This window comes from Macaca mulatta, chromosome 14 (assembly GCF_049350105.2).
Source record: "Macaca mulatta isolate MMU2019108-1 chromosome 14, T2T-MMU8v2.0, whole genome shotgun sequence".
NCBI lineage: Eukaryota > Metazoa > Chordata > Mammalia > Primates > Cercopithecidae > Macaca > Macaca mulatta.
Genome location: NC_133419.1, coordinates 3,944,239 through 3,971,217, shown reverse-complemented (window position 1 = coordinate 3,971,217; position 26,979 = coordinate 3,944,239). Strand labels below are relative to the sequence as shown.

General features: G+C 53.0%; 1 protein-coding gene across 18 annotated transcripts in view; it reads right to left on the bottom strand.

Moving 5' to 3' along the window:
* SHANK2 (SH3 and multiple ankyrin repeat domains 2) overlaps positions 1 to 26,979 on the bottom strand; it is a 671,410-nt gene that overhangs the window by 227,662 nt on the left and 416,769 nt on the right. For all 18 annotated transcript variants that reach the window (XM_077961772.1, XM_077961764.1, XM_077961763.1 and 15 more), the window contains one exon: positions 5,579 to 5,654. In XM_077961772.1, coding sequence (XP_077817898.1) covers positions 5,579 to 5,654 — 76 coding nt within the window. The remainder of the gene's footprint in view (positions 1 to 5,578; positions 5,655 to 26,979) is intronic.

The following is a 26,979-nucleotide window of genomic DNA, read 5'->3' as shown; positions in this document are numbered from 1 at the left end:
TTCATCCTACACCTCAGTTCCATCCACCTCTCTACCCCACCTCCTCCACCAGCACCAACTACCGTTGTTGCTTGGCCTGGATAATTGCAATTGGGCTCCTCACTGGACTCCATCCATCCTGCCATCTGCTTTCCTCCAGAAAAGTGATTCAGATGATGTCACTTCTGCCTAACGCCCTCCAATGCCTCCACTGCAAGTGCGAGAAGACCCAACTCCTTTCATGAAGCACGAGGTCTTTCTCTGACATTACTGCTTCTACTTTTTCCTAGGCCGTGGCTATTCCTGCAGCGTCGAATCCTCTCATCACCCCAGTGCTTCTGTGCTTGCTGAACCTTCTCTTGAGGGCTGATTCCTCCTCAATCTTTGGGTTTCAACTCAAAAGTCACTTCTTCAGGGAGACACTCGCTCCCTGGCATCCCTACATAAAGCTGGCATGACCCAACCTCCCAGGACTCTATGACAGCACTCGTCTGCTTCATAGCGTCAACTACAAAGGGAGATCCTCTGCTTCATTTGTTAACTTTATTGTGTACTTTTACTAATTAGACTGTAACCTACTTGAAGTCAAAGAATGTGCTTACCTTGTTTATCTCTATATTCTGAGCTCCCAGAATAGTCAGGTCTTGATAAATACTGGTTAAACAGATGGATAGATGAATGCAGTGGTTGGGTGGATGGATGGATTGATGTATGAGTAGATGGGTGGATGGATGGGTGGGTAAGTAGATGGGTGGATGGGGGAGGGAACAGATGAATGCATGGATGGATAAAGACATACATATGGATGGATGGATGGATAGATGGATGTGTGGATAGATGGACAGGTGGACAGGTGACTGGGTGGATAGATGAATAGGTGGATGGATGAGTGATAGAAAGATAAATGGCTGAGTGAGTGGATGGTTGGAAGGATGGATGTATAAATGGAGTCTGTTCAGCCTAAAGCGAGACCCTGAGTTCTTCCCCATCCCACCACGTAGACTTCTCCTGGGTATCCCATGATGAGGCTGAGTCTTCAGTTAAAGAGGAGTGGGAACTTAAGATTCCCATTCCCTGAGTGGAGACATGTTTTTTTTAAAAAATGACATTGAAATATCTGTAAAGTCCTGAGTAGAAATGGCCCTTAGAGCCTCTGTTGTTTGACCTTAATTAATGTGGCCATTTCTAGATCATTCTCTCACTGTTTTCCGGGTGAGTGGAGGGGAATCCCAGGGAGGGAACTGGCTGGAACAGCTGAGTATGTTCCCTAATGAACTGGTGTGTTTTAACATTTGGCTCTCCAGCTCTGAGACTCTGAGCAGTTTTTGACATAAGAGGAGGTGGGAAGGGGAGAAACCTCCTGACTGATTCAGAAAATGTCTCCATTGAGTCTCACTTCCCATGGCATTTTCTCTCATTACACTTGCATCAGCAGTGGGGTGGCCTCAGCCCCGTGCCGTCTGCCTAGATTGCGACCCCACAGCCGACTCTGGATAATTGGCCCACGGGGCTGGCACCGCACCCGGATTTCTGTGCTCATTAGTCTAGTTGCAACATGAATGCCGACAAGTGTTTGCAAGCTACAGGCTGTTCTACACCCATGCCCTGGTGACCATGACCTCCAGATGCTCCTCCTGCTCCCCTGGAGAAGCTGGCAGTCAGCCTCTCACTCCACACCCACTCCAGGGCTATGCCATTACAGGGTCACAGGGGTGCACAAGGCCTACTCATCTCTGTCCACAAACTTCCATGCTGCTGGCCCTCCTTCCATGCCACCCGCTCTCCTTCCACACTGCCCGCTCTCTGCCTACACTGCCCACCCTCCATCCGTGCTACCCACCCTCTGTCAGCACTGCCTGTCCCCCATCCACCCTGCCATGCTCACAGGTTCACAGTCTGGTCGAGGCCAGTTCTGCTGGTCCTGAGCAGGGTGGGCTCCCTCAGGCTAACCCTGCACCTGTTATAACCAGCTCAGACAGTCAGGGATGAACAAAGGTAATACCATCATCCTGAATACATCAGGATTCCACTCATCTGAGGTTCCTAGAGTCATCAAATTCATAGAGACAGAAAGTAGACAGGTGGGGGCCAGACTCAGGGAGGTGGGGCGGGGAGTTTGCGTTAATGCAGACAGAGTTCCAACTTTGCCAGATGAAAGAGCTCTGGAGCTGGATGGTGGTGTTGCTTGCACAACACAGTGAATGTCTTAATACCACAAAACTAGTGATGCACGTAAAAACGGTCAGAATAGGAAAGTTTATATCATGTGTACTTTACCACAATAAGAAAAAATTGGGGGGCGGGGAAGGAATGAAGTACTGGTGTGTGTCATTGTGCAGATGCACTTTGAAAACATGATGCAGAGTGGAAGAAGCCAGACACAAAAGACCACGTAGTGGCTGATTCCATCTATGCGCATCTCTCCCAATAATGCTTCAGGAGGTGCTGACTCTGTCACCACAAAAAAACACTGGCCCTCCTCCTTGTCAGTTTCCCTCAACCCAGGTTGGCTTTCGGCAGTACCCTCCTCACCACAGGAAGGCAGGACCCAAGTGCCAGGGCTCTACTGCTCACAGATCAGGCCTCATATTCAGGCTCAGATGCTCATTGACTTGGCCTTCCTTTCCCTTCATCAGTGTCCCTCTAGCAGGTGAAATGTAACACTCGCATTACCAGCTTGCTGGGAGGCTCAGCTATGAACAGGGCTATGCTCCATGCAGGGTGGGTGGCGCATGGGAGGGGTGGATAAGCAGTGCTGTTATGACTCTTGTTTCTTCCAATGAAACACAGGGTCACAAGAGACCCACAGCTTGTCTGATCCCTCACCATGGGAGTGCTGGAGCTGACTCCTAACTCTGGTCAAGGCTGAAGCTTTTCACCATTTGCTTAAGCTACCAGTTGACCCCAGTGTGGTCTGTATGTTCCTCCTCTCTGAGGTGAGGTCCCAGGACCTGGCAGAGCAGGTGTTCAGTACACATGTAAAACAAAAGTCCTTGTCTGGACACCAAAACAGGGATGCAGAGTTGGTGGGGATCTTGGAGGTCATCCAGTCCAATCTTCTGTGACATTCTGGCAAGAGAATCCCCAGCCCTGCTTGGCTCCTTCCAGTATGGGGAGCTCACTACCTCCTGAGGCAGCCTGAACAGCCACAATAGTTCTGCAAGTCTTCTTTTGGCTGAACTCCAGCCCATGTCCCTGGTGCTTTCTGGCCCTGCTGTTAGCCATGTATCACACCTTTGCTATGTGACCCCAGGCAGCTTGGCCCACAGATGTCTCTCTTCCCAGGCAGGTCCTTCCTCTGCTCCTCTATGGGGAGCCTCAGGCACTAGGGACCATTGTGCAGACTCTGCTTGCTATCACAGATCCTATTACAGTGTGATAGGCCCACTGACTATGACCACCTGCCCAGGGTCCACTTCCACAGGCTACTGCTGCAGAAATGATTCATCTGTCCCAAATAAAGGCTCATCAGGAGAAACTGGGGTCAGCCCCTGAGCTGCCTTTTAGGGCTGTGTTTGTGACCAGGCCATGGATCACACCTGGGCTTCAACGTAAAAAAGTGGGCAAGTGTAGCAAGACCTGGAAAGTCTGTGACATTCCCTGGAGGGGTACCGGCTCCTCTCCTGGCTGTAGCATTCCTTTCATAGCACACCTCATTTACGAGAGAAGTGGCTGGGACAGGTCAGCATTATCACTGAGTCCAACGAGCAATTCCGCTCCTAAGTACATGCACATACTTGCATGCAAATATCAACAGCAATCAATACCATTCACGACAGCCAAAAGGTGAAAACAACCTGTGCTCACTGACAGATGAAGGGATGAGCAAAATGTGGTCCGTCCATACAATGAAACATTATTCAACCCTAAAAAAGGGAAGAAAATCCAGACATGCTACAACAAGAATGAACCTTGAAGACATTATGCTCAGTGAAAGAAGCCAGTCACAGAAAGATGAATATGTCAGGATTCCACTCATCTGAGGTTCCTAGAGTCATCAAATTCATAGAGACAGAAAGTAAACAGGTGGGGGGCTGGAGTCTGAGGGAGGTGGAGTGGGGAGTTTGCATTAATGCAGACAGAGTTTCAACTTTGCAAGACAAAAGAGCTCTGGAGCTGGATGGTGGTGTTGGCTACACAAAGCCGTGAATGTTCTTAATACCACCAAACTAGTGATTCCCTAACAAATGGTCGGAATAGGAAACTTTATATTACATGTATTTTACCACAATAAGAAAAAATTGGGGGCAGGGAAGGAATGAAGTACTGATGCATGCCACCATGTGGATGGACTTTGAAAACATGATGCAGCGTGGAAGAGGCCAGACATGAAAGATCATGTAGCAGCTGATTCCATCTACGCACAGCACCGAGGCAGGCAGAGCCCGGAGACAGAAGCAGGTGGGTGGGTGCCAGGGGCTGGGGAGGGGCAATGGGAGTGGGAGTGACTGCTAATGGGTGACAAAATGTTTTGGAAGCAGATAGTGGTGATGGTTGTGTAATACTGTAAACGTACTAACTGCTACCTTATTGTACACTTTAAATTGTAAGTTTTAGGTTACATACATTTTACCTCAATCAAAACAGACAAACAAAAACAAACCAATCAGCCAACCCAGCTGGATCCCTCCACAGGCAGGTAAGAGTCGAGGGCAGGGGTCTGGGCTGCTCATCACAGATGTCCTTGAGGTTGGGGAAGAATTCAGGGTAGGACCCTCCCACCTCTGGAGGAGACAGGTGTGGTCAGCTTCTGAGAAGAGGCTCCTCAGCCAGCAGGGCTGGGCGTAGGACCCTCACGTCCCCGGGGCCTGCATCTGCACCTCCTTCTCTTTTCTACCTCACACGCTGGCACCTGTTGAGCTTCAACATCCAGTAAGCACCCTCTATCTGGGGCTTCCCACATGGAGGGGTCTTTTCCCACACTCGGGGCCAGGACACCCCCCAGCCTCAACCTCCCCTGCAGGCAGAGGGGCACAGAGACCCAAGGACGTCCCCACAGCTGGTGCCACACAGGTGTGGTTTCTGCAGAAAAATCCAACCATGTGCCTGCGCCAGTCACGTTGTCAAAGAGGCAGGACTCTTTCCACACATCAGACGGACCCAAACCTGCTGTGCTTAGAAGATCTGGCTGACTGGCGGCATGCCTGCCTCCTTCCCTCACAGCCATTCCACCTAAGCAGAAGTGGCAGGAATGGATGAGAATCTGAGGACCGCAGAGGAGGCACAAACCCAGACCTGAGGCATCCGAAATACTCCCCTGGGGGATGCCACTACCCCGGTACTGCCTTGAGGCTCCTGTGGCCCACTGCCTTCATCCTTGACATTTGCGTGCTTTCGCGAAAACAATGCCAGCCGGCCCTCTCCCTGGGGCCACCACACAGGTGTGCTCTGGCTGGACACAAACCGAAGGTGGCACCAAGCACACCTCTCAGGCAGGGGCTCCGGGAGACGGTGGCTTCCACAGTCCTAGCCTGGTAACATACAGCAGGAGGCAGACACGAGGGGCCTGAAAGCTGCATGTAAGGTGGTCCAGCGTGTCTGCAGCACAGACGAACAGCTTTGACCAGAGGGTCCTGGAAGAGAAAGCAGCGCGTCTCACCTGGAAGTGTCGAAGCTGTCATAGGAGCCCACGGTGTAGTGCCTGAAAAGCTTCTTGCTGCGGTCAGCACGGGTTTCTGTACAGAGAGGGAAGAGAAACACCATTCAGAAAAGTCATGGTCCCCGAACTCTGAACCCACAGCACACAAGGCTGGTGGGCCCTCTCACCAACTCCCCAAAATGTGAGATGCCCTGTCCTGGGGAAGAGTCTGGAGGAAAATGAGGCCTGGTTCCGGGGACCGACTTTGAGAAACTTGGGGAATGCATGTGCACCCCAGTGCTGACCACTGAGGAGTCAGGAGCACCACTCCCTAAGGGACGCAGAGTCCCACAGGCCTCATCTCCCAGAGGAGGCAGGAGGAAGCAGCCTGTGAAGACGAGAGGGCCAGGCCAGCTCAGGCCACGACAGGGCAGCCCACTCAGCTCATGGAATCCACTAGAACAGCATTCTGCCGTGGTGAGCCTTCCAGCAAAACTGAAAACCTGCAGACAACTGCCTTTCAGGAAAGAAAGAACATTTATTGTCATTTTCCTGATTATAGTTCCTCTCTCCTGAAAAAAAAAAAGCACCAAACCCACATGATTAACGTTTCTAATTAAGTCCTCTGCTTGTTCCCCTTACTCAGCAGATTGAGACATAAATTTCATGGGAAATGATATGAGCGGTGTAATTAGATTTAATGGATAGTTCAGCGTCAGAGGGAGAAAAAAAAAAAAAACAAACCCACAACAAAAAGACATAAAACATAGCAGCTCACGAGTTCCTGTTTACTTTCCTCCCAAACAGGATTTCCTGCACGATCTCCTACCTAAACCCTGCAAAACATCCAAAGAAATTATGCAACTGACTTCAGGAAAATGGCCCAAAGTTTCACTTAAACTCTGTAAACAACCTTCTCTGTTGTTAGCCTCCTCAATCCCAAATTCTGAGATGAAAGCATTTTTTTTCTGCTCAAACCCCAAAATGCACATTTGCAGTTCAAAAGTAAAGTGAGGGAATTGAGAAAGGTCTCCACACCTTTCATGTGCCCAGAGGCAGCCAGCTGTTCACCAAAAGCACACGTTCCAAGAACCCTTTCCCTTTTCCAGTGGTGTGGTGTTGCCCTTGGGGGGCAGGAAAGGAGGCAGGTGTTGAGCCCAGGACTCCATTTCCCAGCCTCCCTTGCACCCAGATGTGGCCACGTGACTAGTTCTCACCACTGAGATGTGAGCACAAGCAGGGTGGGAAGGGTCCCTTCCAAGCTTAGGCTTTTTAGAAGCCAGTGTTCTCTCCCGACTCTCTCTTCCTGCTTCTGCCGGCTCAACGCTCAGGCCTCTGAGACCCTGGGGTCAACAGCTGGGTCTCTGTGCCCTGGACCCTTACGTAAGCAAGTGTTGCATTTCTACCACATTAGGCTGCAACCTTGGATTAATTTGATGCAGCGGCTAACGCTGCCTTAGCAGTGCCCTGCCTGTGCAGGACAGACGGGTCCTCCACCTGGAAGCTCCCAGCTGTCTCCACCCCTTCCACACTGCTCCCCACAAACACCTGAAGCTCCTACAAAACACAAGATTCCCCGAACAGCCACATCATCACCATCTCCATCATCATCACTGACATTTATTGAGCACTGACTGTGTACCAGGCCCTGCTATAAAGTGTCGCTTGAGTATTCAACAGTTTAACTACCATGACCACCCAGGGAGTGGGGGCACACTCCGCTCTGCAGCACCTCCAGTGCAGCCAGGGACACTCTCTGCCCTCACTCCGTTGAATGCCACTCCTCAAAGCCTTGCTCAGGGCCATGGGAGCCCTGCTAGTACTACCAAAAAGATGCATTGCACAATTACCAGATAAAAACACAATATACACCATCAGATTGGTCAGAGTGCACAGGGCCCTCACCAAGCCCGCACTGGTCCAGCTAAGTTGCACACACCTCCCCAGTGCTTGGCATCTGCAACAAATATGCCCAGGTGCAGGAGGACACCTGTGTCCACCTCTTCCCTGGCATCCAGCATCTTGCACAGGTCCAACTCCAATCATCATTTATGAAGTCTGCCTGGCAGCCAGGCCCGTGCCCTGTGTGCAGGGATTGGAAGAATTCAGCAGGGCAGAACCTCAGGCTCTGCTTTTTGTGCTCAGGATCCCAGGGATGGGGTGAAGGAGGAGTCCCAGGGTGCTGAGGCTCCACAGGCTGGATGACGGGCCCAGCATGTGGGTAACTGTGAGGTAGGAGCACACGGTCAGGCAATCCCTGTGACATTTATGTTGGGCCATGCACGTGCAGGGACAAGTGAGACTTGAACCTTTCCATGGGTTTAAGCAGAGTAGCTCACAATGCCAATGAAGGGCCACAGGGACTGGCTGCTAATTGTTATTATTACTGCTAATTGCTTCTGCTCCTTATACCCCCACGTGGCAGCTCCGCGCTGGTTGTCTAGGGAACTGCTGGGCACTACCAGCTGATTGGTGCAGGATCCTGGCTGAGATCAGAGGCCAGGGGCCAGAAGCAGAGAGGACAGTGTGTAGTGGAATGTGTGCGTGTGTGTGTACACGTCTGTGTGCATGCATGCGTGTGTGTGTACTGTACACGTGTGTGTGTGTACGTGTGTGTGTGTTTACCAGGAGAAAAGACTATTTCAGTAAAGGAACCATTTCTAAGCTAGGTAAGGTAGCCAGTGTGTCCCAGACTGGAGTTTCATGGACCAACAAAACTTGAAACAAAGAGAAGAAGGGTGTAGACTAACAAAACATTCACCAAGTTTTACATTTGGCTCAGTAAGGGTATCAAGAACAGTAAATTCCCCTCTGTTATCAAAATTGTAAGAAAAAGGAACTGTTTTTTTTTTTTTTTTGAGATGGAGTCTCACTCTGTTGCCCAGGCTGGAGTGCAGTGGCGCAATCTCGGCTCACTGCAAGCTCTGCCTCCCAGGTTCATGCTATTCTCCTGCCTCAGCCTCCCGAGTAGCTGGGACTACAGGCTCCTGCCACCACGCCCGGCTAATTTTTTTGTATTTTTAGTAGAGATGGTGTTTCACTGTGTTAGCCAGGATGGTCTTGATCTCCTGACCTCGTAATCTGCCTGCCTTGGCCTCCCAAAATGTTAGGATTACAGGCGTGAGCCACCGCGCCCGGCCAGAAAAAGGAGTCCTTAAAAGGACATTACCTCTGACTGCTTCATACAAGAATCCCACCACACAGGCCTTCCCTGTCTCCTGGTTCCCAGAGACAGTTATACTTGGGCTCTGGGATATGGCCCTAAGGGACAGGAAAGGGATCCTAAGAGACAAGATTATCATCACTGTCACCACTATCACTACTCCCATCATCATCATCACCACCATCCATCATCACTACCATTATCCCCATCCATCACCACCACCATTATCACCAGCATCACCACCATCACCACAATTACCCCCATCCATCATCACCACCATCACCACCATCATCACCACCATAACCCCCATCCATCATCACGACCACCATCACCACCATCACCACAATTACCCCCATCCATCATCACCACCATCACCACCATCATCACCACCATAACCCCCATCCATCATCACGACCACCATCACCACCACCATTACGACCATCATCATCTCCACCATCATCACCAACATCATCACCATCATAATTACTGCCATCATCACCACCATCATCATCATCCCTATCATCATCATAACCATTACTACCACTACCGTCTTCTTCACCATCATCACCAACATCATTACCACCATCTTCTTCACCATCATCACCAACATCATCACCACCATGTTCTTCACCGTCATCACCAACACCATCACCAATACCATCACCACCAACATCATATCATCATCACCACTAATCATCATCATGACCCCCATCACCATCATCAGCACCATCACCTTCTTCACCACCATCATCATCACTACCGTCATCACCACCATCATCAACCACAATGACCACCACAATCATCCTCTTCACCATCATCATCATCGTCATTATCACTGTAATCATTATCATCATCACTGCAGCAGAAGACATATTTATGTACTGTCAAGTGTGGAATGCTCTGCTAAATTCTCTCATTTCATTAAAAGTAAGTCTTTACCCTTACTTGGTCCTCACACAATATCCCAAAGTAAGCAGATTTCCTGTCCCTGGCTTACAGAAGTAGCAGAGTGCAGTGATGAGGGATGTGGGCTCCGAGGCCAGGCTGGCTCGATTCAGAGCCCAGCTCTGCCACTTACTGGCTGCAAGTCCTCATCATGTCATCTTTAAAAAGATGATGCTAGTAACAGCCCCTCCTCGAAGGGGAAGGATTGAGGAGTCAATACGTGTAAGGCACTAGAATGGCGTGTGGCATGTTGAAAGTGCTATGTGATGTTAACTAATGCTGTCATGGTCATACATTCGTTTAGAAACTTCTGCCTCCCAAGGTGACCTCTCAAGGTCAAGGAGTCCGTGAGCAGCAGTGTGGGTCTCTGACCCCAGATTTGTGCCTCCACAACCAGTGCTGACAGCAACCAATGGCCACAGCTGGTGATCCACTCACCAGGGCCCACACGTATTCTAGGTGTCTGTGCTTCACCTGTCTGATGTTGCTGTGTCTGGTTTACGGGTGAGGAGGGGGAGGCTCAGAGAGTTTGAGTGAGTTGCCTCAGGTCCCCCAGCCAGGAAGTAGCAGAGCCCATTGTAGTGCAGCCTCCAGGGGTAGCGCCCATACGGGATTCCTGGGAGGCAGCATCTAATGAGTGGCCCGCGTAAATCCAGGTGGCCTTCTTGACTCTGCCACGTCCTGTGGACGTGCTCTCAGCAGCCTCGGTTTCTCACCTGGAAAGAGCGGGGTGGGCTAGACGGCCCTTGGGACCCTGTCCCCAGTGTTATAGTTGCACACCTCATGGCTTGTCCAGGTTTGGCCCCCTGGGACTTGCTGTGCGCTACACTGAGAGGCAGGGGCTGCTGGGCCTTGCCTCTTGGAAAGGGCTGCCCCTTCCCAAGGCTCCCTGGATCTCACCGGTGAAAACGTGGGTCACAAATAAAACACCCTGAGACAGATGACGGGAGGAGCAGGAGGTCAGGGGCCACACCAGCCTCCCTGTGCGCCAATGACAACAAAGGATGCTAGCTGTTCCCCGCTGCTGAGAGGCCAGCTTCCCAGGTGCCGGGGCCTGCGGTCAATGCTGCCTCAGAGCTGACCGCACCTTCGGCTGCACGTGCACCTGCTCACCCTGCTGGCCACATCCTCCCTATCTTCTGTGGGGCCAGTCCTTTCTCAGTTCCAGCCATGTGGTCAGGTGAGGGCACCCCGCTCCTCGCCACCCAACCGCCCAGCCCTGGGCTCCTGCAGTTGCCATGGGAGCCTGGCCGGAATGTCCCTTTGATCCCAGTGAGTGATGGGATCAGGGTAGGGGCCTGGGACCCCAGCGGAGACAATGCCATCCTACTCCTGCTGCTGGGGTTCCCACGCCTCAGGACACAGAGGGAGGCCAGCTGCCTGAGGGGGATGCCCACGTGCAGGATGACACAGGGCTGGGGGAAGAGGGAGGGCAGGAACAGAGACAGAGAGACCCAGAGAGATGGGCGACTGTCCTAGAGACATAGGTGGAAACCCTGGACACAGCCATGCCCGGCTTCTCACTTGTACAAACCAAATGCATATCCTTGGTGGTATTTAAAAAATTGGCTTTCTGTTGTTTACAATGGAAAGAGCTAGGAATGATGCAGTAATGCATTTAATAGTTGCGTTGCTGTACCACGTGGCTAAGAAACTGCCATGGCCGCATAGCTTCCCTGGGGACACAGCCGCTTCCCTTCACCATGGGAAGGTCCTGGTGAGGCTGCCCCTCAGAAGGCCAACAAATCCACCCGGTGCACAGGGGTGTACATGTGCGTGTGGTCTAGGGATCCTGCTGGACTCTCCTAGGCCCTGTCATTAGCAGTAAGTGACCCATGGCCCACACAAGGCCAGGTGGCCTTTTTCTGAGATGTTCTGTAGTCTGACTGCTGAGGAAGGTGATCTTGGCTTCCTTTTAGAGATGTGATGGAAGGACACGGGCTATGGCCACCATTCAAAGCACAGGGAGGGAGGGAGTACAGCGATGAAGCCGGATCACAGTGGAAGGCAGAACCAAGTTCAAGGTCTGGGGCAGGGAGAGATAGGCCTAAAAGACCTTGATGCCAGGAGTCCCTGGATTGTGGCTTGTGGTGGTCACTGAGGCTACTAATCAAATACTTCTGGCTTTCCACCAGGGTGTATGTGGTCAGACACTATCTTCTTGGCTCTCCTGTGGTTGAGTAAGCCCTTGAAATTAATTTCAGCCAGTGAATTTTGAGAGGAAGTGACTTATGTTATTTCCTGGCTGGAGACTTTAATTCCAAATGCAAGACCCCACCCACCAGCATTGTCTTTTTGCCCTTGGGCATGGCGACCAAAATATTTGAGAAGCTGGTGGTTCTATCGGTCTGGGTCCCCAAGTCACCACCTGTTGATGTATGATGGGCACAAGGCATGAAAGAGAAAGAAACCTTTGTTGTTCCAAACCACAGAGATTGGGGGATTTTTTACTTTTTATTTTTGAAGGCTAGTCAGGTGAAGCACTGAGAATGGAGAAGGAACAAACAAAATCTGTAACTGGTTGTGATCAATGAGCTGTCAACACTGCTGCACTCAGACCTGCCAAGGGGAATGCTTGTTACTGCAGCTTCATGTAGGCCAAGCTGACTGAAACACACCTCCATAGCCCTCTCAGTCCTGTGGGCCAGTACATTCTAGGCAGAGATGGATTTCTGTCACCAGCAACCAAAATCGTCCTAGCAAGTACAGGAGGGAAGATCAGACAAAATCAAGGCAAAGGCTGAGTTTAGCCTCCTCGGAGAGAATGGCTGTACTTCCTAGAAGAAAAGGAGAAAACAACCTACTAGACAATGGAAATGGATCCCATTAAGCATGGCCAGAATATGGCATCGCAGCATGCACTTTATGTGTCTCAGAGGAGATCCCTCTGCCTGTGATAAAGGAGGCAGAGAACCCAACCATCCAAGAGGGAAGTATTGATTTGTCCGCTTCCTTAACCGTGGAGAAACTTCTTGACGTCAAAACCAAGTTTCCAACCAGGACTTCCTCCTGGTCAGCACTGGGATCAGTGCATCATATAGCAGGGGCTCAGCGATGTTTGTAGTGCTCCACACACATGGAGGCCAGCAGTTACTACCACTCTAGTCTGAACCACCATGATCTTGCACCCGGACTGTTGCAGTAGCCTCCCATCTCCCTGCTTCCACACTTGCCCCTCCCCTTCACTGATTCACACACTACAGAGCCAACAGAATGAGCTTTTGAAAAACGTAAATCAGGTGATTTTCAACTCTGCCGCTTAACATTTTCCAACGGCTTCCCAACACAACCAGAGTCATGTTCAAGCTGCCTTCTATGGCACAAGCCAGATGCCACATGGCCCTGCCTGCCCCCTGGCTCATCTCCCACCGCTCTTCCCCTCCCCGGTCCCCTCAGCCAAGTTAGCCTCCTCTTTGTCTCTTGAATAGGTCAAGCTCATTCATGCCTCAGGGCCTTTGTGCATGCTTAACTCTGCCTGGAACTTTCCTTTCCCGGCTCACATTTCACCGCGATGCTAGCTCTCCGGATCCTACAACACAGCCTGGTGCATAGCGGGCACTCAGTAACTCTGGAGAAAGTGAGCGAATGGGTAAAAGTCACACACCCTTGGACCCTTTGCTCCCATTCCACGTTGGCCACGCCATCTCCTTCGGTCTGAGCGTGGCAAGTTGGAGATAGAGCACAGGATGCTGGATGATCTGGACTGCTGAGGCAGGGGACACAGCCCTGGCTGGGGCAGTGGCTGGCTGTGAACTCCTCACTTTGCCCCTCTGGGCCTTCTGCTTCTCAGCTGTGAAGTGGGTCGGTGGGGACTAAACATTCCTTAGGCTCTTGAACTTGTCAACCTGACACATCCCTCTGGGTGTAAGGCGACTCACCCCACGTCCCAGGAGAGGGCCATCGGTCCAGGCATCTCACACACGCAGCATTTGAGCATGCAGGGCCTGAAAGCTGTTATCTGAGCATGGCCTAGAAAAATCTACACTGAAAGGAAAAAAAAAAAAAAGGCCAAACCTAGAAATCCCATTTCATATACCTTTTGGGACTCACGAGAGGCAGTGACAGATTGCATGACAAGCTTCAGACTGTCAGCATTTAAAATAGTCCTTTACGCAGAGCCACTGGAAAGAGGATGCCGTACAGCTTGGCAAGGAAGCCAAGACAGGCATCTGGGGAGATTCCAATGGCCTCTGATCCTGGGCTCTGACTGTTTCTGGAAAACGAAATAAGAGGAATTTTCTCAAAGAAATTTACTAAGACACTGAAAGGCCAAAAGCTAATCTTTTGGATGGGTTGAGAGGAGATGGGTTATGGAACTAAGAGATAGAAGGTGGGGCAGGTATGGTGGCTCATGCCTGTAATCCTAGCACTTTGGGAGGCCGAGATGGGCGGATCACCTGAGGTCAGGAGTTCAAGACCAGCCTGGCCAACATGGCAAAAGCCCATCTCTACTAAAAATACAAAATTTAGCTGGGTGTGGTGGTGGGCACCTGTAATCTCAAGCTACTTGGGAGGCTGAGGCAGGAGAATTGCCTGAACCCGGGAGACAGAGGTTGCAGTGAGCCAAGATCGTGCCACTGCACTTCAGCCTGGGCGACAAAGTGAAACTCAATCTCAAAAAAAAAAGAGAGAAAGTGAGAGGTGAGGACAGGGTCCTGTGAGCACACTAACCTCTTTACACTCCAGCCACATTCCATGGGTAATGGTCCCCTCTGCTCGTGAGACACACGTGGACAGACAGAGACAGGAAGGATACACAACAGTCCATCTTTAGACGAGACAAGCTCGAGCTTAAATCTCTTGCTAGCTACACAACCCCAGGCAGCAAACAACCTCCCTCCAAGCCTCAGTTTTCTCAACTGTGCCCTGGGCCAAGAGCAGAGTTTACAGGGCTGCGGTGAGGACAAGATGAATGAACACTTCTAAATAAATCCTTTCTCCAGCATCTGGCCTAGGGAAGCCATCGAGTCATGTTGGCTACTGTTGTCTGTCCAGGAACCCAGCTTGGGTGTTCTGGTCTACAAGCCTCTCTGAAAACATCCCCCTGCCCTCTGCAGAGAGGAAGCCCTGCTCCCTGACCACCTCTGTACCACCTCACCCCACGCCCTGGTTACAGAGGGCTGGGCCATGAGATGGCGCCTGTGCCAGGCCAGGCCAATCATCAGAACCTCCCCTGGGAATCTGGAGTAGACGTGGACAGTCTGCTCCCGGTATGCACTGAGGACATCATAGCTGGGGCAATGAGGCTGTCACCACACAGCACCAGTGGAGGGACCCATGTGCTTCCAGGGCCTCAGGAGGCAGGGCTGTGCCTTCTGCCCTCGACAACCAGGAAAAGCCCTGGCGCCCTTAGACCAAGGTCCATTTCTTCATGCAACCCAGCTCAGGTAAGCTTTGTATTTCTTGCAACCGGAAGAGTGCCATCTTTCAGTCTGTCTGTCATGCTGGGTGGAACCTGTTGTCACCCAAGACGTCATCTCAGGTCCTGGCTTGGTGGCCCATTTCTCCCAATGGATGGCCCTGGACACTGCAGGGCTTTGGGTATCCTTGCTCCAATCTCTAAACATTGGTATTCACCATGACAACCAAGTAACGTCCCCTCCACATTTCCAATCATTCCCCTCACTCCCCCACCATGAGAGCCACGCATCGCAGACATTTCTGGGTTACTTTTTGTCAAAGGACAGTGACAATGACCAGACAGAGGGCACTGAACATGCAGGGGTCAGATGTCTCCTGCGTCCACGACAAAGACAGTGAGGCCCCAAGATGTGGCCAAGGACCTTAAGGCTGACTTCAAATGACCACAGAGCACTTCCGGGTCAGGCGGCCTTGGATCGTCCACCTTTGCTGGGAGCCGCTCCTCCAAGCCCTCTGAAGTGTCCCAGATGATAATACACTGAGCTTTTTCATGCTTTTCCCCCAGTACTACGTCCCAAATTTACTTTTGTAAATTGACAATAAGCACAGATGCCACGGGAGAGTGGGAAGATGACACCATGTGTTCTGAAGAGGGGACTGAAAGGCTTTCTGATGCGTAGACCCCTTGCTGACCTCCAGGGCAGGTTTTAAAATACACAAGAAGGGCAGGGCATGGTGGCTCATGCCTATAATCCTAGCAATTTGGGAGGCCAAGGTGGGCAGATGGCTTGAGGCTAGGAGTTCAAGACCAGCCTGACCAACATGGTAAAACCCCATCTCTACAAAAAATACACAAATTAGCTCAGCATGGTGGCATGTGCCTATAAATCCAGTTACTTGGGAAGCTGAGGTGTGAGGATCGCTTGAGCTTGGGAGTTTGAGGCTACAGTGAGCTGAGATCACATCACTGCACCACAGCCTGGCTGGCAGAGTGAGAACCTGTCTCAAAACAAAACAAAACACACACGAAGAATTCTGATGCAGGCGAATTCTGAACAGGACAGTTCAGAAGGTGACTGCAGAGAGCTGAGTCACATCAGCTAAAGCCCTGAACACACATGAACATGGACCCAGGAGCCTGGGAAGGTTACTTTACTGTGTTCTCTGCCACATGGCAGGACCTTAGCTAACGGTGGCTATTGCCAAGGCCCCTGCTGGGAATAGGGAGCCCCCGAAGGCTGAGGTCAGGTCTGACCTGGCTGAGGAAGGAGGAGGAAGTCCCAGCAGAGATGGGGAAATGTCGTATGTTAGCTACATACAGATTGACAGAGCCCACTCGGTGACCACAGCCATCCTGACATCCCATGGGAAAATGCTCAGGACAAGCCATAGAAAAATTCTACAGGACGCCCATTTCACAAACGCAGACACTGAGGTAGAGCGTAGTTAAGGGAAGGCTTAGCACACGCACTCAGTGTTGGGCTGCTGGAGCATGTGGCCGTGGCAGAGACAGCTGGCAAAGGCACGCAAGTATCATGAGATTTGGGGTTGGGGGAGAGACTTGGGGGAGCCCTGGCGAGCGAGTCCACGTGACGGCTGAGGGCAGAGGCTGGGGAGAGACGAGAGAAGAGCCAGCCGCAGGCCTTAGGTTGCCAGTGGGGCGGGCCAGAGGGAAGCCCTCAGAGCTGAGTCTACACTTTCAGGGACGGAGGGGCACAGGTGGTAAGAACGGTTCCCGCAGAGAAGTAAAGGAGGAAGGATACTGAGAGTCCCTGGCTGCTGGACTTGAAATTCAGAGGCCAGGAAAGGGTGGGGCAGCTAAAGAGGTTTTCTAGGCGCTCTTCCAGATCAAAAACCACCACCGCCTTTGCACTGAAAACCCCTGCTCTGAGATGAACGCGATTCTAGGGCTGCCGTCCGCCTCCTCGATGGCCGTGGGAAGGCAGGACCTTGACCCCTACTGGCTGTCCCCACACCTGGGGGCTGTGCCGTCCCCCCAGGCGGGCCTGGCTCCCTCTTCACAATGCCTTAAGAGCTGCCGCATGACAAGTGACCAGGCTCTGAAGTCAAGGGCAAGCAACCGCTGCACACGACCTTTGGCCTGCGGAGAGGATTGTAGGAGACTGTCCCACCACCCCCTCTCGGCCATGGAATGGGGCAGGAGGGAAGCTTCAAACCCAAGGAGGGCTGTAGACACCTGGCTGAATGCAGACTGTGCTGGAGCACATAAGGCCGGCGAGGGAGGCAGAACTGACTATGCCCCCCTCGACCTTTGCCCCCTGGCATCACCCCCACAGTAATGTCAGGGTTGATGGCGAAAGGGGGATCATCAGGTAGGACCGAACTAATCTCATCTTATGAGTCCTTTGAAAGCAAGTACTTGTCTCTGGTGGGTGGCAGAAGGGGAAGTCGGAGAGACCAGAAGAGCTGGCAAGGCCAGTCCCACAGACGCAGGGAGCGAAATCCTGCCCACAACCTGAATGTGCCCAGAGGCAGACTCCTCCCCCAGCCTGCGGCCAAGAGCACAGGCCTCAGATCCCTCCACGGGAGCCCTGTGATAGCCTGGACAGAGAACCCAGAGAACCCAGACCAGCTGCCCGACTTTGGACTCACAGAGCCTCGGGGTGGGGGGCGTGAGTGGACACCCCTGTGGTCACGGGTTCCGCAGCACAGAAAACGGAGGGTACTGGGGCTGCAGGTTCCTTCACGTTTTTTGTTTGTTTGTTTGTTTGTTTCCTTTTTCTGAAGATTTGTCTGCAGTCTCACCCAAGACAGAGATTGAAAAAGAGAGAGAGAGAGGGAGGGAGAGAGAGGTAAATGGGTGAAGGGAAGTCCCTGAGAATCTTCCCTTCTTCCCTCCCTTGAAATCCATCATCCTGGCCGGGCGCGGTGGCTCACGCCTGTAATCCCAGCACTTTGGGAGGCCGAGACGGGCGGATCACGAGGTCAGGAGATCGAGACCTTCCTGGCTAACACGGTGAAACCCCGTCTCTACTAAAAAATACAAAAACTTAGCCGGGCGAGGTGGCGGGCGCCTGTAGTCCCAGCTACTCGGGAGGCTGAGGCAGGAGAATGGCGTGAACCCGGGAGGCGGAGCTTGCAGTGAGCCGAGATCCGGCCACTGCACTCCAGCCTGGGTGACAGAGCAAGACTCCATCTCAAAAAAAAAAAAAAGAAATCCATCATCCTCTCTGAACTCTCATTCTTGACTCTTTACCCCAAAGAGGCAAAAATCACAGCAGTGGGCTCTGGGGCGGGGTGGGGGTCCCCAGGACGTCCATGTCATCCTGGTTGTGATTGCTGAGCTCCTGCAACGTGCAGCCTCAAGTCCGCTCTGGCCACACTGGCCCTGCGCGGCGGCATCCTTCCCACTGTTTAGAGGGCTCAGAGTCACCCGGGTGGCAACGTGGCCGGGCTGTCCAGCTCCGAATCCCCCCAGCACTGCACCCAAATGCTTCCCTCCCACGCGGCCTCCTGCCGTCTCCGCGGGTTTTAAATCAGACGCCGCTCAGGCTGTGCCCAGGCTGCTGAGCCAAATGCGGGATCAGAACCACAAGGAGGGAAGAAATTACTGATGGGGATGAAAGACAGAAATAACTTTTCTTTTTTAAAACCAAAGATGCTGATGGGCTCCTTGCAAGGCAGAGAAACACACAGGCAGGAGTGCCGCAGGCAGGAATGCTGGGAGTGCGCGGAGCTTAGAGCCAGCGCGCCCGCCGGCCTCCAGGCCCAGGACTCCACTCCCGGGGCGCAGTCTCTGCTCTGGCCAGCTGTCGGGCACGAGACCCACCACGAGGGGGACAGAAGGGCGGGGACCCCGGCTCCGAGAGTTACTCAACCGAGGGGTACAGAGCTTTCATTTGAAAAGCAACACGTATCACACTAATGCCTCCAGCTGACGTGGCTCACTCGTTTCTTCGCTCAATCAGCTGCAGATCACTCATCAAGCACCTTCTGGGCTCCCGGGACTGACCTTGCAGGGGAGGGGAAGAGAAAATAAGGACCCTGTGCAGAATGCCCAGGCAGACGTCACAGCACACGGACCTCGTGGGGGTGGTGGCCTGGGCTCCTGCAGCTGCCGGCACAGACGACCAGGCTCGGTGGCCTCGAACAACACAAACGTCTCCCCTTACAGAGCTGCAGGCCGGAAGTCTGACCAGGTCTGCTGGGCTGAAGTTAGGGTGTCCACGGGGCTTCCTTCCTGCTGGAGGCTCGCGGGGGATCCACTTGCTTTCCCGACCCGGCTTCCAGAGGCCGTGGTGCTCCTTGGATCCTGGCCACTGCCTCCACCTTCAAAGCCAGCAAAAGTGGCGCGAGTCCTTCCCCCCATTGCATTGCATCCCTCTGACTCTCAGCTCTATGCCTCCTTTCCCACGTTTAAGGACCCTTGGGGTCACACTGAACCCACCCAGATAACCCTCAGCTGACAGCAACCTGAGTTCCCTCTCAGACCTCCACTCCACGTGACCACAAGGCTGATGTATTCAGAGCTTCCGGACATCAGGATGTGAACATCTCTGGGGGTCACTATTGTGCCACCATAACCACAAAGAGACCATCCCTGTCGGATAGCACAGCTGGACAGGCTGTGCTCAGAAAATTGTTTACCTCCCCATCAGCAACAGAGCTCAGAACTTTCAACAGGACAGAAATTACGAGGGTGACAGAGAAGCGGCTTCCAGGAAATGCATTTAACTGTTCCCAGATACAGACAACACTCAGTTCCAATTCGGATTCTGCCACTTACAGTGAGCCCTAGGGTGGGGCTCAGTTCCTGGAGACTCCTCCTGCGATGGGTGGGTGTGGCCCTTACTCAGGCTGAGCCGCCAGCACGATGGTTCCTCGCTCGGCTAAAAGCACCCAGCTCCGCACCAACAGCCCTTTTCCTGGTCTGCACCACAAGCTCGGGGGGCCAGGCTCCCCTTCTTGGAATCACAGTGGTTTCCAGTAGTGGAAGCTGCACCCGAGTCCATGGTTCCACTTGTTCCCAGCTCCCTGGAGGATCGTGGTTCCTCCCGCACGCACACGTGCGTGGCGTGTGTCGTCCGCCCTGCTCCTCCTCTTTGCCCGATGCTGGGAAGAACAACTTTGTGTTACACACCTGGGTAAGACCCCAGCAGCGAGGTGCAGGGGGACGTTTGCCAAAAGAACCACGTGCATTGAATTCCCTTAACATGGGCATGGGTGTGTGTGTGGTGAGGGGAGGCACCAACCCTATCGGGCGTATGCCAGTGGGTCCCCAGCACTCCGACACCACACAAGGGCCAGATCTATGGACTCCAAATCCAGGGGCCAAGGAAGCGGGTGCTGGCATGCTGGGCTGTGTTTCCATCCTCCGATAAACAGAAATCACTTCGGAGAGCCGGCTGCTTCTGCCACGGTTGGTCTTTTCTTAGTCATCTCAGGAAATTGTTGGTTGTACTGCAAGATGACTGAAGCACCTTAAGAACACGGGTTGCGGTATTGACTTGCCACTTTACGAAGCAGTCTTTTTGCCAAGTGTAGCTGTGTCTGCTTTCACAGAACCCCTGTAGCAGCGGGGCTTGGGCGTGGAGCAGACAAGGCCCACATAGCAGCGGCTTCATGTACGGAGCCGAGGGGGAGACGGGCAGGCTCACAAGGTGGCCGAGGGCGCCCAGCAACGCCGGGGCTCAGCTGCGTGTTCCACTGATGGTCGGAAGGCCAGGGTGAGATGTCAGCCTCCAAGAGTCTGAGGAAGAGAATGGGAGGGAGATGCCTCCAGATGGCAGAGCTGTCACAGGGCTGGGTGTCCGTCACACGAAGGGTGTCCGTCACAGTGTAGGGTGTCCATGACAGCGCCGGGTGTCTGTCACAGTGCTGGGTGCCCATTGCTGCCACCATGTGATCTTGATCTGTCTTCTTCCACCATCCGTCATGCCTCGCTGTGTGCCCCACACACCATTTAAGTGTAAAACACGCTCTCTTCTGAATGATCCCAGCAACCCTACAAGACAAGTGCTAGCAGCATTGGCCTCCAATGTGCAGGTGAAGAAGCTCAGGTGCACACCAACGATCTGTGCCAGTGTCCAAGCTCTGGGCACTGCCTTGTGGCCCTGCTAAGCACCTTCTTCCTTCCAACAAACTGCTTTGGCTCACTCAACAGCTAGTTGCAAGCAGCAGCTCCTCCCTCTACCCCAGGGCCCAGGAAGCTCAGCGCTTCTCCCAGCCTCCCTCCAGGAATGCCTAGGTCCTGGCCAATGAGACAGGAGCAGGCGCCTGCCAGGAGGGGCTCCTTTCCCCAAACCAAACCTCCCCAGAGCCTGCAGCTTTTCAGCCCTTCCCTCTTCCCTGACTGGAATGTGGAAGAGGCTCTACAGCCATGCTGCCTCCAGAGCATGCTGAGGACGTGCAGGAGAAGGAGAGAAAGAGTCACAGGCCCAGATCACTGTGGCGCAGCTATGCCCACCTGGCCCCTGTGGCCTGGCCCCTGACTTCTGTTGGGTGAGACGAGTAAAGCCCTGCGAGTTTAGGCAACGGTTTCTGTTTCTCCCAGCCAGGCAGGGTCCTAACTGCAAGGCCATGCCTTATCTTCTTTAACCACAAACAGCCCTATGAGACAGGTACCGTCATTATAATAATCACTTATCAGATGGGGAAACTGAGGCACAGGAAGGTTAAACAGTGTCCCCTATAACACAATCAGCAAGTGACGGAGCTGGTGATTAGATTCATATCTTAACACTTCTGCAGTAATAAACACAGAGACTCCATGAGAGGACTCGACCCGGAAGAAAATCAGGTGTGATCTGATCATTTCCAAGGTCACCTGGCTACTGAACATCAGAGCTGGGATCCAAACCCAGGTCCTCCCGGCTCTGTGAGTCTAGGTCAACCCACGGCATCTGGTTGCATCCTCCCTATGGCATTTTTCTTTCCTTTTTTTCTTTTGCAAAAGATTGGTTTTACCGGTAGCATTTCTGTTTTATAAGAGACAGAGTCTTGCTCTATTGCCCAGGCTAGAGTACAGCAGGACAATCATAGCTCACTGCAGCCTTGAACTTCTGGGCTCAAGCAATCCTCCTGCCTCAGCCTCCCAAGTAGCTGAGACCATAGGTGTGCACCACCATACTTCACTTTTTTTGTTGTTGTTGTTTGTTTGTTTGTTTTACTTTCTGTAGAGATGAGGTTTCACTATGTTGCCCAGGCTGGTCTTGAACTCCTGGCCTCAGGCAATCCTCCCACCTCAGCCTCCCAAAGCACTGGGATTACAGGCATGAGGCACCACACCCAGCCCCACCTATAACATTTTTGAAACAATACATCTTAGAGGTGAGTGGTGCCCTGTAGATTAATAGTGTTTACAATGCTACACTTGAGAATTATCCGGGAATGTGCGAAAAGCCTGGAATCCTAGGTTCTTGGCGGAAGGATCCTCACTGGAGAATGGGACGGGCTCTGCCCAGGGTCACTCGGCCCGGAAGGGAGGATGCCCAACTCTGCCCTGCTGCCCTCCTGCCACTGCGCTCCTTCACCTGCTTTGCAAGCTCGGTGGATGCCTCCCACCCTGGGCACCCGGTGCCCATGGGGAGGGCAGTGTGGACTTCTCTTTTGCCCACACTAGCACTTCTTGCAGCTCTTGGGCCAAGCCAGGCTGGGGACACCATCGGAGGGGAGGCTACATACAGTCTCTGGTGATGCTTCCCAATTACCACCCTCCCAAATTGGCTGGACAAATGAATAAAGCTGTTGGCTGTCACTGAGTTGGTTTCTACTCTATAGTAATTAGAATGTTTAAAAAAAATCAGCCCAGGAGCTCAGTGGAAGCATGTATACCAATACATCGAGCCAAACTCACAGTTTAAATGGAAATTAGAGTAAATGGATGAATCTGTGCCTGATTTGCATTTGCTGATGAGCTCGGCTGGGAGTGTCCATGCTGAAGCAGGCTGTTTCCAGAATGGCTCTCTCTCCTCTATCTGTCCAGGACGCCTGGCAAATGTGACCCACATGCCCCTGGCCCTGGCAGCCCAGGGCTGGAGTCACCAGTGGGGAGGAGAGGTGGGGTATTGTGGCCAGACTCCAAAAGACTTGTCCATGGCTGAGCTAATCCGGCCTGAGCCAAGAGGGGAGCAGAGCTTGCCTCTGGCTGTGGACAGGGCATCTGGAAGGGCCTCACTCTGTGTACCCTTGCCCCCCATGCCTACCCCTCCAACACCCACTGTCTAACCCCACGGAACACCCTGTCTTAGGGTCCTGCCCCCCATGCCTGCCCCTCCCAACACCCACTGTCTAACCCCACGGAACACCCTGTCTTACGACCCTGCCCCCCATGCCTGCCCCTCCCAACACCCATTGTCTAACCCCACGGAACACCCTGTCTTAGGGCCCTCTTTGTGGTCAGCCTCTTTCCCCGGCCAATCAGAGCACCTCAGAGAAGGCCGATGATAATCAGAGCCACCATTCTTGGAGCAAACACCCCGAGCATCTCCTGGCAGAAGGTGTTCAACGCTGCTCCCGGCCAGGCCTCGTTACCCCCAAGAGAGGGCCCAGGAGGGGGCCATGTCCAAGGGCACGCAGCGGAGCCTGGATTTAAATCTAGGAATGGGTGGGGGCGGGAGGATTCTTTTTAGCTTTATAATCTTTTTTAAGGATGCCAGCAGCTGAGGCTTTGGAAATAGGACATCTAGAAAAACGACCTGTTGAGCTCAAGGAAACCGCCCTGATCGTGTGGGAAGACAGCTGCTTCTTTATTGCTCCGGTTTCGGCGCTAGGACCTTGGCCAACCGGAGTTTGTGGTCAAGGGGACCCGTCTCCATCAGGGTGCCTTCTTGGGGAGGATGAGGTGGACCCCACTGGTGCTAACAGAGGACAAAGACTACCCGCCCTCTGCCCCCGGCCATGACCTTAACAAGCCAGGGCCAGATGCTCAGGGCTCGTTCCCCGCCATTCACCAACACAGGGTACCCCCAAAAGATTCTACACGTCACTGACAAAACCCAGAGTTGCCAGGCGGGTGAAGACCAGCGGGGAGACTGGGCGGGGGTCACTATAGTCTCGGCAGCTCATGGCTCACATGGATCTCTTCAACCGCAAAGCAACATCTGCGAGGGAGGCACCTCGGTGGCAGGCGCCTCGCATCTCACTGGACCGGGTCCCGGAGGCCCCCATCCCCCGCTGGACCCCTCCCAGGCTGGCCGCTCCTGCTCTCCTCAGCCTTTGTGGGCGAGAGGGAGCAGTTGGTGAGAAGCTACTGGAGAAGTTGATATAAACCATTATGATTATGCAGCCTGTAAATGCACGGGGTGTTTCTCCCTCTCCACCGTTGCCACGCCGAAGGAGCACACCATCCACTTGGGTAAAACAACAACGGAAATCCACCCAGCCACGCTGCCTTTGGAGAAAGGCAGGCTGCACTCGGGAGCAGGCACGTTGCCCCAGGCCAGCCTTGTGGGGACTTTCAATACAGTTTGTCGGGTTAGGAAAGAACACGCCAGAAAATGAACAATCCACGCCTGTAGCCACAGCACCTCATCATGCAACCGACCGCCCTTTGAGGTTAACCGCAGTGCTTACTAGGAAGAGATGTTCGAGTTTGTCTTAAAAACCCACCAGCCGTTCAAAGCGACTCTTGAGAATATAAACAGGACCCCTGGGATTCTGGCTGCAACTGAGAAACCTGTCTCCTCCCGGATGATCTGAAGCTATCTTTATTTCCATTCTAAATCAGAAGCAGATGAAAGCCGTGATGGAAACAATAGCCTCGGGGCGCCCAGCAAGCAGGACACAGTCCCTCTAAAACACACGAAGTGCAAAGCCATCGCCACCCCGTTTCACCAAGCGCCGGCAGGACTGCCCGAGTCCGGCAGTCCTCCCGAACCCGCGGCTCTCCTAAAGAACAAAGGCTCCGCACACCAGCCCACAGCATACCTCCAAAATGAACTTTCTTCTTGAACCTTGAATTCTCGGCCATCCTTTCTAACCTGGGTGTGACCATCTCACTGGGACCGCTGCTCCTCGGGGTCTCCGTGGAGACCGAGTCCGCGGGGCGGCCTCATCTACTACTGCCTGTTAATTCAACAGGAAAAAAAAAGTTGCAGCCCTCTGGGGGCAGAATTGAAGAAGAAAAGAAAAAAAACAAAAATCAGATGAAGAAGAAAGATGGCTCTGGGAATGTTTCATCCATGAGGAAGTTCACGAATTTGACTTCTGGGGACTGAGCATCCCAATCAGCTGAAAATTCGTTTCTTTGACACAAGTTGTAAGCCCCGGACTGGAGCCGCGTCCTTCCACTTCCCACCGTACCAGGGACTTTTTTTTTTCCCTAGTGCTGGTTTCCATGGCAATGCATCAGTCACTAGTCTAAATAAGTACGGGTGAAGGACGCCTGAAAAACCAGTGCAATTACGCATGCCATTAGTAGGGAGAGGCAGTGATTCAACTCGGCTATTAGGACGGGCCGGAGGTGTCACTTAGAGGCGGCTGCTGTCCTCGTCCCCAGTAATTGCTTTATCATTTTGCAAGGCTTGGTGTTTCCTCGGTCTTGGCAGTTCACAGCCCTGCTTTCTGTGAAGGGGGCAGCCGGGCAGCCAAGCCCGTTTTGGCTACACAGATGCCCTGAGCCAATGCTGGAGGGAAGGAACTGCGCCTCAGTGGAGGTGGAGGGCATGCACTGTGCCTTCCTCTGGTCAGTGGGTCCTTAGCAGGGCTTGGGACAACAAGAGGCAAGGAGGGATTTGGGGAAAAATCCACAGACATGCTGTCGATTCCATCTGCAGGGTCATGGCCAGCAGTCCACCCTGGATCAGGATCAGGGCACAGGGCTGGGGGCTGAGCCTCCTTCCAAATAGCTGCAAGGACTTCTCGGCTTTCAAACACTTCCCAATTGGTACGTCCTGTGAGAAGAGGAATGTCACAGCAGGGAAGGGAGGGAGTGTGCCTCCCTTTTTGATGGAGCTCATTCCATTTTTTTTGTTTTGTTTTGTTTTTGTTTTTGTTTTGAATTGCTGGCCTGAATGTCCATCATGGCCAGGGACAGAAGCCCTCACCTTCCTGAGCTGCAGGCTTTCAGTGGGTTAGCAAACAGATTGGAAGGGGTTGGGGATACTCCATGGATGTCTTTCATCCCCCTGGAGAGGCAGAGTGTGCGGCAGGGAGGCAGCCTGGACTGAATCCAGCTTTGCCGGTCACTGGCGCTATGAGCTTGGGCCTGTTTCCAGTTATCTTGATGTGTCAGCTGGGGAGAATCACGAATTATCCACAAGATGGAAATCGGGGTCATGAGAATACAATGAATTAAAGAAGGGTGCCCGGCACACAGTAGGCATGCAAGGAAGATCAGCTTCGTTCCCGTTCTTACATTCACTGCCGACGTGAAGAGCACGTCAGGTACTGTCACCCACACGCTCGCCGTGGCACAGTGAACGCTGCCTGGGCTTCCGGATAGTCTGCGGTGTAGCTCACTCCTTTGATTCCCGTCAGCCCACCCACGTTGGAATAGACACTTTGTAAAGGTTCAAAGATGAGAAGAGTGGACCTGGAGAAGATTAGTGACTGGCTCAAAGTCACACAGCCAGGTAAGGGTGGACTTGGGGCTGGAACCCAGTGCTGTGCCCACCCGCTATCCATGCCTGCTGCCCCAGCACTCCTGGGGACATGCGTGTCATGGTGCTGTGTGCGTGGGCACGCAGAGGGCTGCTGGGGATGAGGATGGAGCTGGGCTTCACTCTCATGGGTGGCCCGGCAGATGTTGAACCTAACCCTAATCCTGCCCGCACGCAGCGCAGTGGAAGGGTGCGGAACCCCGACCTACATGGGATCCTGGGTCCCGCAGCCCTTTCCTTCTGCCCGTGGTCTGATGTGATCTACGGGCAAATCGGAAGGTCATAAAAATAGCCCTGCCTGGCACACCAGGGGCCCAGGGGGCTGCCGCTGCTCGCTGGGATTTCAGTGGGAGGCAGAAGCTGCAGAGACAGGGGTAAAAATAGCAAGGGTT